Raw genomic sequence first — 11,326 nt, forward strand, 5'->3', positions numbered from 1 at the left:
TTCAAAGCTAGGAGCTGGAAAACGCGTTTGAACTAAAAACAAAATTCAATCACTGTAGGGAGAAATTGTTTCTGCAAAAAAATAATCACCGTGTGTGACAATGTGTAAGGGCTCTAAACAAATTCCTGAATGTTTCCCGATTGGCACTAAAACAAGAGGACGTCGCATACCTTGGGGTTCCATTTTTCAAAGTCTCGTTCTCTCACTCGTGTTACTTGAAATGTGGAAACAGTCTCCAGCCCCGTCTACCTTCCATGCAGCTGCGTTCAGCCTCTTCTCCTGGCATTGCAGACCAAAGTTCGGTGGAGCGTTAACATGTTTTCCCCGCAGATGCGGCAAACAGATCTAATGTGTTTACTGCGTGGAAAACTGCATCTGATGTCATGTTGTGTTTCTTTTATAAACTCCGTTTGTAAAAAGCTATATCCTCAGTGTGGCGCCTCGGCACGTTAATGCGTACAGTATAGCGGTACATGCGGAATGGTGCAGGATTTGGTTGCTCCTGGGATTTGATAAGAACGGAGATGGGAGTTAAAAAGCAGCGGATTTCAGTTTCGATTTTTTCAAAGATGTGTTTGATTCCAGACGATCGCTCGGGCCGGAGCCGCAGTAGCAACAAGGTGTTTACATGCACTGTACAAAAAGACACAAAACCCTTTTTTTCTCCACTGTCTGAGGTTAAATCAAAATAAAGTGTGTATGTTATTGGGGGAAAAAGTCCCTATTTACCAAAAAAAAAAAACGAGTAATGAAAAAGAGATTTTTTTTATTTATGCTATCTTCTAGATCTAAAGTCCACTATTATTACTATGGCTTTAAGCAAGGATTTCATGTCCGTCAAAGCTTCTAATAGCTAAATTCCCAACATTTCATTAATCACGCTGCTTCCTTATGTGACTTCATGGGGAAATTGAAAGAGGTCAGCCAAGAAAACAGAAAGAGAATCGTTGACCTCTCCAGATGCCTGAAGATGCCATGTTCTTCTGTTCAAACAGTCGCATGAAAGTTTAAATACCACGAGATATGCGGTCGTTATGTTCAGGAAGGGAAACAGATTCTGTGTACCAGAGATGAACGTGTTTTGGTGAGAAAGCCTGAGACCATGTGAAGCTTCTGGCTGAAGCCGGTGAGATAAGGTCCTTAACCGCAGTGAAGCAGGTCCTGTACCATACCATAAGTTTATTTATCAAGCACTTAAAGTCAAACAAAGCGCTACATATCACTACAAAGTAAAAACACCTTCATTAAAATACTAAAATAAAAAGCTAATGCAAAAAAAACACTTCAAAGACACAATAAAAGCCAATCTAAAACGAAAACTAAGTCTCGCTAGTGGTAAAAGCCAAAGAATACTAGCGGGTTTTAAGGCGAGTTTTAAAGGTGAACAGTGAAGTAGCCTCTGCTATGTGCAGGGCAGGTTATTCCATAACTGAGGAGCAACAATAGAAAAGGCCCTGCCTCCTCTGAGCTTCCTCTGAGACCTCGGTACCTCCAGGAGACGCAGTTCAGCTGACCTGAGGGACCGAGAGGGCGAGTAGGGATGAAGAACCTCAGAGAGGTACGGCGGGGCAAGGTCATTCAAACACTTAAAAAACTAAAACAATAATTTTAAAATGTACTCTAAAATGTACTGGGAGCTAATGGAGTGAGTCCAGAATAGGGGTAATATGCTCTGTTTTTGGAGTACCTGTTAAAAGAAGCACAGCAGCGGTTAGAACCAGCTGGAGACGAGAAAGCAAAGACTGATTCACTCCAACATAGAGTCCGTTACAGTAATCCAGGAGGGATGATAAAAAAAAAGCATGGATATGGACTGAAAGGCCACACAGAGCAAAAAAAAAAAACACTACTCCTAAAGAAACATAAAAAGCAGCTGCACTCAGAGACAACAACCTGCGTTTCTGTCAACCTGAGGTCTGATAAACTAAAACCAAAGTGTTTGGCTAAAATGACCATTGCTACATTTGTTGTAAAATGCAGGCTTAAACAAATCCTCCCAACACTGAAGTACAGGTGTGGTGATGTAGCATCATGCTGAGGGGATGTTTTGCTCCAGGAGGGACTGACGCACTCCAGAAAATAGAGAAAATAATATATAAAAATATTAAAGCATCTCAACTTGAGATATTAGTAACTAAACCAACTCTATCAAGAGGAATGGGCCCAAATTCCAGCAAACTACTGTGAGAAGCTCGTAAGAGGAAACCCAAAACATTTGACCCAAGTCAAACATTTTAAAATTCTACTTAATACCATGGAAACATATGGAAACATCTGAAATAGACACTTTTTTTTTTACAAAAATTATCTTACTATTCTGGTATTTAGCAAGTAGGAATAACTCTGTTAAGCCTAATGGGCTTAACGCTGGAAACGCGTGATGTAATGCCAGACTGTCAGCAACAAAGGTTCTGTTTATACAGTTTTTGTTAATATCTGGTTTTAGCAATATCTACATTAAATTAAAAACCTTTCTTCTAGCAAAGTCTTATATCTTCATTAACCCATAAAATAAAATATAGAAATGTAACATAGTAGATTTTAGGTCATGAAAGGCAATTCTTATGGTCTTTAGAATTAGATTCAGTTATGCTTAAAAGCTTACACAAATGAATAAGGGCCACTTCAATGCAGGCCTTTGGTTACTTTATTAAAAGTATTCTGTTTTATTGTCCATGATCCACAATCTACAACTTTAACTGAATAAAAGTAATCTAAATTCAATCAAAATTCAATACGGGCTAAAAAAAACTTTAATATTACTCTGCCACTGTTGATTCAGTGTCAATTCCTGAAAATCCTCAGCAACTACATTTTTTTTCCCCGTTTCGTAAATGCCTCCAATAGAAAGATAAAATATATATATAATTAAACAGAATATTACCATGGTATTCCATGAAAACCAGCTTGAGCTGTGAGCTAGAAAAAAGACAAACATTTCTGCTTTCCGTGTCCATAAAATAATCTGGCAGCAGCGTTACTGTATGGCCAATTTAACATGCTGAGCACTGCTCAAGCTAAAGGAGGTCTCTTCCCCATATGGCAACTCCTAGGGTGGACTGATGGCCCCAGGAATTTGAAATTCAAAATGCACCAAATCCTGAGGGAGGAGCTCAGCTTTGGGGTTGAGGGGGCACGTTGAAAATGAGATGCCAAATATGCAGAACGTGGAAGTGGTGAAGAGAGAGACGGGGGAAAGCAGTGAGATGTGCGGAGGATGATGCAAAATGCAGATGCTACCTTGTGCAGAAGCTCACCTTGGATTCAATTTCTTTTGATTAGTTGTTGTTAAAAACTGTATTATATGTTTTAGGGAAATGTGGTCGAATTGACATTCTAGATCCATAGAATCTTTTTAATTGTAAGACCATTGTTTTGTTATAATTGTTTGATGTCTGAAAGTGTTATAGATCCATCTGAAGGTTGTAATCCAGCTGAAAGGTGAACCTCTACAGAACAAATATGGAGTCATTAGAATCAGACATTTTTGAGACACTGAATTTATAATACTGAATTGTTATCCTGTGAAATTATGTATGGGAGTCTTTTTTATACCTTAAATTTAACGTCAAAAAGTTCGCCTCTAAAAGTTAGTCTGCAAAAATTTGCCTGCCAAACTTCACCTGAAAATGCATTGACCTTCTTGTGATTTAAACTAAAGCAAACTAAAGATCAAATCCAAAGATACTTGACAAAAATTTGCTAAGATACACTTGACTAAAACTAAAATATGTTTTCATCAAGAGAATTCAAAGCGAGCACTGCCTCTGCCGCAGCTTTATTTTCAGCAGCCTCTTAAAGCTTTCCTTCTAAAACGGTCCTATATTCAGCTTCGTCCCAACATCCCATCAACTCTGACCAGTCGCTCTGTCTCTGCTAAAGAATAGCATCCCTGCAGCATACTGCTAAAGCAACACTCAACGAATTTAAGGGGAAACATTTAGATGGCCTAGTCAAAGACCTCAATTAAATTGAGAATCTGTGGTAAGACTTGAAGATCGCTGTTCGCAAGAGAAAAAAGTTTAGCCTAGAGGAAGGAGCAGAAATCCCAGAGGCAAGATGTGGCGAGCTCATAGAGACTGATTCAAAGCCACGTATGGTTGAAAATGCTGCAAAAGGTTGTTTTAAAGTACTGACTTTAGAAGGGTGAACAGTTGTGCATGCTGTAGTTTTCTGTTATTTTGTTCTATCTGTTGTTTGGTGAATGAAAAAGTTATTACATCTTCAAAGTTGTAGGTGTGGTCTATAAATGAAATGATGCAAACCCATGAAACAATCCATTTATTTCCAGGTTTTGAGGCATCAAATTATGAAAAGTGGCAAGCGGGGTGAACACTTTCATGAGGGACCGTGTACTTCAGAATCAGAATCAGAAATACGTTAATAATCCCAGAGGAAAATTACAGATTTTTACTTGAAACAACATATGGCAAATTGTGTTCTTTATGTCCATATTTAAGTGTTTTTTTTATCTAAATACTAAACACACAATACATCATGGCGCAGAAATAAAATTAAATAAAAGAATAAAAATCTTAAACCACACATTTGCCATATATTTATCTGATTCTGTGGCATTTTCTGCAAAAACTAAAGAAATAATTGAGTCATTAGTGAGGTTTGATGTGGCCAGTTTTCCAGGAAGTGGACTTGGTGTTATATAATCTGAATACTTTGGACACAGAGTGCATTTATCGGTCTATTCTTGAGGGGACTGCTGCCGAAGGTTATTAGTACTATGAAGGCTGACGTTAAATGAAGTGTCCTCTCTGCAAACGAGCTCTCTTAAAAACGAGACACGTTCGGTTCCATAAAAGCGAGCACACGTTGTAGAAAACCGTGCAGAGACCACCCGGCTCTGGGCACATCTAGAAGCTGTACGTTATTTCCTCACCTCCGAGACCAGGCCGGAGACGGTTGTCGTATCCGTCCAGCAGTCTGTCCAGGATGCGTGTGAACAGGGTGATGTTTTCCTTTGGGTCATAAGGTCCTTGGTCGGCATTTACCGATCTAGCCAGCAGACACATAACAGGAGCATTAGCAGCTGAGACACATGCACTTCAGTAATCAACAACCCTATTACATCTCAAAACTTTTTCAGATTCGGTTTTCCTCTGAGTTCTGAGCTCCTTGCTATCTGGCAGCGGCTCCATACATGCCCACACAGACACACAAATAGACATTGTTTCCCATCATGGCTGACCCAGTTCAAGGCACAACGCTCGAGAGCCATCTGATCTCTGAGCCAAAACACAACCGGGTATGCAAATGTAATCAGGGCAGAGATTCATGGTAAATGACTTCAGATAGGGTCCCACATTAAATCTTAGCTTAATCACCAGCGTAGCTACAGCTCTGCTGAAGCAGCCTCGGGTTATTGGGAACTGGGAAAGTATGCAATATTAATAACTATTTACATCTGGGCTTTTATCTGTGTGGCCCATATAACTTTAATAAGCTGCCTTCACTGTAGGTTTAGTCTCAGTGTGGAATTGTTTCCTCTGTTATAGTGTGGAAATGTTTTTTTTTTATCTTAAAGCTACAGTTCAGTATATATTTTTTGTATTTTGTGCATGTGTGTGTCTATAACTGTACTTTGAAATCACAACCAATAGTACAACAATGTAAAGTTGTTCCGACCAACTAAAATGAGATTTTCGGCCTCAATTAAAAAAGAAGAAAAAAAACACTACTACTACTAATATTAATAATAACAGTAATAATATGTCCATAAACTCTAAGATATACATACCCATCAGTTGTTATACTCTTTTAATTAATGGTAGTATTCTGAATGCTGTAACTTCGTAGTTTAAAGCTATAGTTAGTAATCCTTTTCAGAAATACTTTTTGTTATTCTGGGTAAAATCATCTTTCCATCCTGAAAGTAGTTAATACATTATGTATTCAGAAAATGGGGGTTAAAAACTGATCTCTATGAGAGCTACAGGCCTGTAAAAACTCTGCCGTTCATACAGAATAGCAGGGACTAGTTCCAAGGGTATCGTCTTATCTATTAGTTTTCCCATATGCACTTCATTCTGACGCGCTCACGTAACGCCAGTGTCCGTGCTCTTTCCTTCTTAGTTTCCGCTTGCTAACTGCGCATGCGCACTTCTAGTGTTTATGTATCCGGTTAGCTTAGCGGTTAGCTTAGCGGTTAGCTTAGCGGTTAGCTTCAATGTTAGCCATTAATTGTAGCTCCTCTGCTCTCACCGTATACTTTGAGCATGGCTGAGAGTCACAAGAGGCAAACCGTGTTCAAGTTTATGAGAAGAAGAGGAAGGCCCCAGTAGAAATAAGTAAGACCAGAGTGGATCTGGGAGATTTTTTTTCACCTGGTCCCCCCTGAGGAGTGGAAGAGTGAGGTAAGAACAAACCTCTCAACTTTGCACGATTGTTGAGAGTGAGATTGTTGACGGGGGGGGGGGGGGGGGGGGGGGTGCTGTTGGTCGATTGAAGACGGTCCAACAGACAGTCTTGCGCATGCGCAGTAATTCAATAAGGGATTTAGGGAAACTTCCGGAAAAATAATCACTGACTCTACCTTTAAGTGTCAAAGCCTTGTTGGGAATATTGTCATCGTCAGTATTTAGAAAGCCTATGTTTCCAATCCAAAAACAACATTCATTCTGTTTGCATTTCTACTTGCTTGTCAGGGGCTACCTTTTACATGCCTTATATTAATGCAAACAAGAGGGGTTTCCAGTGAGATGTTGTCACTTTAGACTACCTGTAAAGATCCACACTATGTGGTCATCAGGGAACAGAAATTTATTTAAAAGCGTCTTAATCGGGATTTACCACAGATTTATGTAGGACTATGCATTACATTTATATACATTTACATAGACCCCTATTAATTGTGGTGAATGTAAAAAACTTTACCAGCTAGCTCATAGTTTACTCATTTTGATCAGTGGTCAAAACTGGCCGTATCTCATCCGAGTCAGCTGGCCCCAATGGGGAACAGAATCTTAGAAAATAGAAATAGGGTATAATATAAATCTTACATGGCCTTACAGTTAAATTAGTACTACCTGAGTTTAAAACATTGTTATGATTATCTATCACCATCATTGAGCTTAATATTTAACTACAAATACAATTAAAGTGATACACAATAATTAAATACCTGGTAATGGAGTCATTTATTTGCAGCTGTTAAATTGACTATGTCTGGGGCAAAAACAGGGTAGAAAGTGGCAAAAATAAAAAATAAAAAAATGCCGCAGAGAACAATAAAAAGTTTTATTGTAAGTGACATTGTCAGTTCCATTGTGTTTGCGTAAGCCCATCAGTGTGTACAGCAGTGACCTGATATACCATCACATGGTAAGTTTTTCTCTTTGTTTTGCTAGTTATCTACCCGATTTAAATCTACCCGCCCAAAAACAAGCTTCAAAAGCATCCAGGGACACCAGAAAAGGACATATGGTAGTATGGAGTTTTCTTTTTTTAGTTAATCCAATTCTATACTTTTTTGTCTGTTCTCTTTTTATACGATTCAGGAAATTGTTGAACCAAATGCACTGCTTTAATTCCGGGAAAATTTGGTCACAATAAAACCCGTGGTATGAAAAGAGCTGGACTGGAATGGCAAGAATTTTATTCTCAGTGATCCTCAGAGATCATTTTGAGCCTAAACGGTTTCAAGCCATCCAGTCTGGTTGATGCATTTCATTAAGATGAACCAGAGGAAAGAAGTAAGAAAATAATCTCATTGTAAGGCAGTCGGACAGAGACCTGCTCAGGAAAGCCTAAGTAGTCTGAGATGAGACTGGATGCAACGCCACTGTTCAGGCAAACTGCTTTACTATTTAAAATGATACCAGCAGAAGGAGAGGAGAATCAACCAAATTAGATCGTTTATAGCACGTCCATTCACAACAAATGTAATCTTAAGGAACTTTCCAAGATAAACAGGTCAAAATGATCTTCAGTTAAATACAGTGCCTTGCAAAACTATTCACACACCCCTCTCCCCACCACCCACCCTTTTTTGTTACATCACAACCTGTAATTTAAATGTTTTTTATCTTATTTTATCTCATGCAAAAGCCACAAATTAGTTTAGGTTTGCAAAATTCAGCGAGTGAAATAGATATACAAAAGTATTTTGAAAAATTATTACCTGAAACTTGCCTTGTTTGTATCTATCCACAGCCCAAACCCTTTGCTATGAGGCCCCTTAAAATGTTCTGGTGCAACCAATCACCTTCAAAAACCACACAATTAGTGAAATGTAGTCCACCAGCGTGCAGGCCAAGTGTCTCATGATCTGTCAGTATAAACACAGCTTGTCTGAAAGGCTCCAGAGGCAGCGGCACCACTAAGCAAGAGGCATCGCACCATGAAGACCATGGAGCTCTCCAAACAAGTCAGGGACAAAGTTCTTGAGGAGTACAAGTCAGGTGTTTGAGCTAAACAAGGCTATTTTGTTTGCTGCACAAGCACAGGCTGACAGCTGCATCAACTTGTGTCAAAATAAAAAAAAGTTATCCTTCTGGAAACAAAAAAAAGAGGAAGAAAAAAAGGAGGAAGGAAAAAATAGTATTAATGATATAGTGAACAATCTTTTTTCGGCTTTGAGTTATGGGGGGTTCATCTTACAGTATGTATTGGTTGTGCCACAGACCAATCATAGTGACACTCTCACGTAACGCCAATATGCGTGCTTGTTCCTTGTTAGTTTCCTCTTGCAGGCTGCACACTAGTGTTTATGTATCCAGTGAGTTCTGTTTCAGCCGTTCATTGTAGCTCCAATGCTCTCACCGTATACATTGAACATGGCCGAGAGTCGCGAGAAGCTAAATTTGTCTTACAAGTTTATGAGGAGAAGAGCAAGGCCTCAGAAGACAGAAATAAGATATGACTTTGGGAGATTCTTTCATCTGATCCACCTTCAGGAACAGAAGAGCAGGTAGGACGGTCTGCATGGGCAGTTATTTAAAAATGCACTTGGTCGTTTCTTAGATGCATTTCCAGAAAAATCTTGCACTGCACCTTTAAATTACAGATTTTTTAAAAAAAAAAAAATCTGATTTGCACTTTGTAATACTTAAAATTGTACATTTTTGTCAGCCCTGGATTCGATTTATGTGATGAAACCTGGTCTGAGGCCCCTTCGGAACAGCATCACCTTTATGAAGGAACAAAGAAGTAACTCATAACTTCATAATGCTGTTAGCAAGAGAACAGCTTGACCCGATGGGTTTGCTCCCGTCCATTTTGTGCCTGGTTATGGCATTTTTTTTGGGGCAGGGAGTGGGTAAGCCCTGAGTGGCAGCTGTTCCCTTGCCGTGCGTCCACGTATGCGCCGGCCCGGCTGTGTAAACAAGTAACTGGAGAACAACAGAGAGAGAGAGAGAGGGTGTGCGATGTTTAAACGTAGTCCATCTAAAAAGATACCTTTAGTTCTTCACAAAATGATGTTTTACTTCTATCTACCTAAAACATTGACATTTTGCCTATTGCTCCTTTAAAACAGCGATAGGCGACATAATATCATCCTTGAGAGGCCGTTCGGCTGCAACAACCGGATCTATGGGAATGTTTAAAAGGGAAAAGCCCAATCAGCTGAGAACTACTCATGGCAGCAGCGTAGGAAACCCCAGCTGCGTTGTATTTGATTCCCCCCCACATGCCCAGTTCAGCTTTATGGCCGTCCTCATTAAAGCTGTGGTCATAATGTCCAACGGAGTCCACCTGGACAGACAGACAGCTCCCCGGAGACAACGCGTGTGTTTATCTGTGTGTTTGCGCTCAGAGCCTGCTGAGGCGTCTCCCGTACAAAAAAAAAAAAAAGGAGAAAAAAAAAATATCACTCACCTGCTTTCCCAGAGAGCTATGAGCGCCAGCAAGCAGATGAATGAAGATGCGCTCTCCCTGCTCCACATCGCTGCTCCTGCTACCTACAGCCTCTGGAAGGAACAGAGCGGCCGGGGTTAAGGAGACGGACAACGAGCCGGAGCATTTGTACAGATCAAGCCCTGGTACCCGATTTCTGGGGGGAATCCCTCTTCAGTGGGCATCAAATGAATAAATAAATAAATAAATAAATCAGCAGAAGGGGGGAAGAGGCAGCGGCCGCATCTGACTGTAATTAGTATTCACTGGCACGTCCCACGCTCTCAGTCCCCCAGCTACCACAAATACAAGATCTGATCGCGTCACTGATTGCTGCGCGTCCCTAATTGGGTCGATAAAGAACCATCAGGTCGCAGACTTTGCGAGGAGAGAACAGGGCGATGGATGGATGGAGCGCCTCTCCCACGCTCCTTGCCTTTCCATCGGTGTCAAAAATGGGAATAATTCAAATAAACGCGTCCGGATGCAAGATGAATTTGGGGGTGGGGTTGGGTGTGGGGTGGACTAACCTCAAGTGCAAGAAGTACCTGCTGCAGCTGGAAAACGTTGGAGATGCGCTGGAAAGTTAACGCGAATTCGCCGCTCTTGCAGGAGACCGTCCAAACGCAAGCTTGTCACAGGAACGAAGCTGCGAGCATTGATAATTCATGGTCCCAGCCAGTAAGAGGAATCCTCCTCGGATGATATTCTCCCTCTCATACTCTCCCAAGATTGAACAAAAATATATAGGCTTACAATAAATTACTCCCCTCCAGAAAAGCCTGTCTGCGGTGGGGAACGGACAAAGAGCAATTAGAAGCAGAGGAGAACAAGGAGGAGCAGGTGATGGAGTAGGTCCTGGCTTTAAATTGTGCGGTTCAGCATCCTCCTCAGCTCAGCTCGCTCAGTCGCGATGTGAATCGTGATAGGCAAGAAGCAATCTCGGTCTCCCCTCATCGCCTCAGAAAACTACAAAGGAGACGCACTGGGTCCTAAAGGTAGTCTGATGATGAGCCACCTTCCTGCAGCCAGCACAGAGGAACGTTGCGTGTCTGAAGCTGAAAAGCGTCAGATGCAAGCAGCATGTGATGCAAAACAAAGCGGCAGGCATGATGGTGGAGCACTTTTATTGCAGAACAGAGGGAACTCCACACAAATGGACACGCTTCATTGTATCCTGTTGTGATTGGTGTGATAGAGCGACACAAAATTGAAGTTGAAGTGGAATGATACGTGGTTTTCAATGGTTTTGCAAATAAAATTGTAAATGGTGTGGCATACATTTGAATTTTTAACAGTCTACAGAGACCCAAATAGCAAGGCACAAGTGCAAGCTCATACTGAGACATGGCTGTCCACCTAAACTGTATTAGATGACTGATTTTATGATCCTGCGTTGGGTCTTGCCTTTGAGTCGTCTATTCCTGTGCCTTGCAACATGTAATGTACATAGACATTGCAGAAAGAAAGAAATTGC

The 11,326-nt window shown here is 40.7% G+C and overlaps 1 protein-coding gene across 1 annotated transcript in view; it reads right to left on the reverse strand.

Annotated features, from left to right (window-relative positions):
• LOC105919487 (gamma-aminobutyric acid receptor subunit alpha-2) overlaps positions 1 to 10,822 on the reverse strand; it is a 54,500-nt gene extending 43,678 nt beyond the window's left edge. Inside the window, exons 1-3 of the mRNA XM_012854816.3 lie at positions 10,380 to 10,822; positions 9,832 to 9,923; positions 4,895 to 5,010 (exon numbers count right to left, since the gene is read on the reverse strand). Coding sequence (XP_012710270.2) covers positions 4,895 to 5,010; positions 9,832 to 9,899 — 184 coding nt within the window. The 5' untranslated portion in view covers positions 9,900 to 9,923; positions 10,380 to 10,822. The remainder of the gene's footprint in view (positions 1 to 4,894; positions 5,011 to 9,831; positions 9,924 to 10,379) is intronic.
• Between the last annotated feature and the right edge of the window lie 504 nt (positions 10,823 to 11,326).

This window comes from Fundulus heteroclitus, chromosome 23 (assembly GCF_011125445.2).
Source record: "Fundulus heteroclitus isolate FHET01 chromosome 23, MU-UCD_Fhet_4.1, whole genome shotgun sequence".
NCBI lineage: Eukaryota > Metazoa > Chordata > Actinopteri > Cyprinodontiformes > Fundulidae > Fundulus > Fundulus heteroclitus.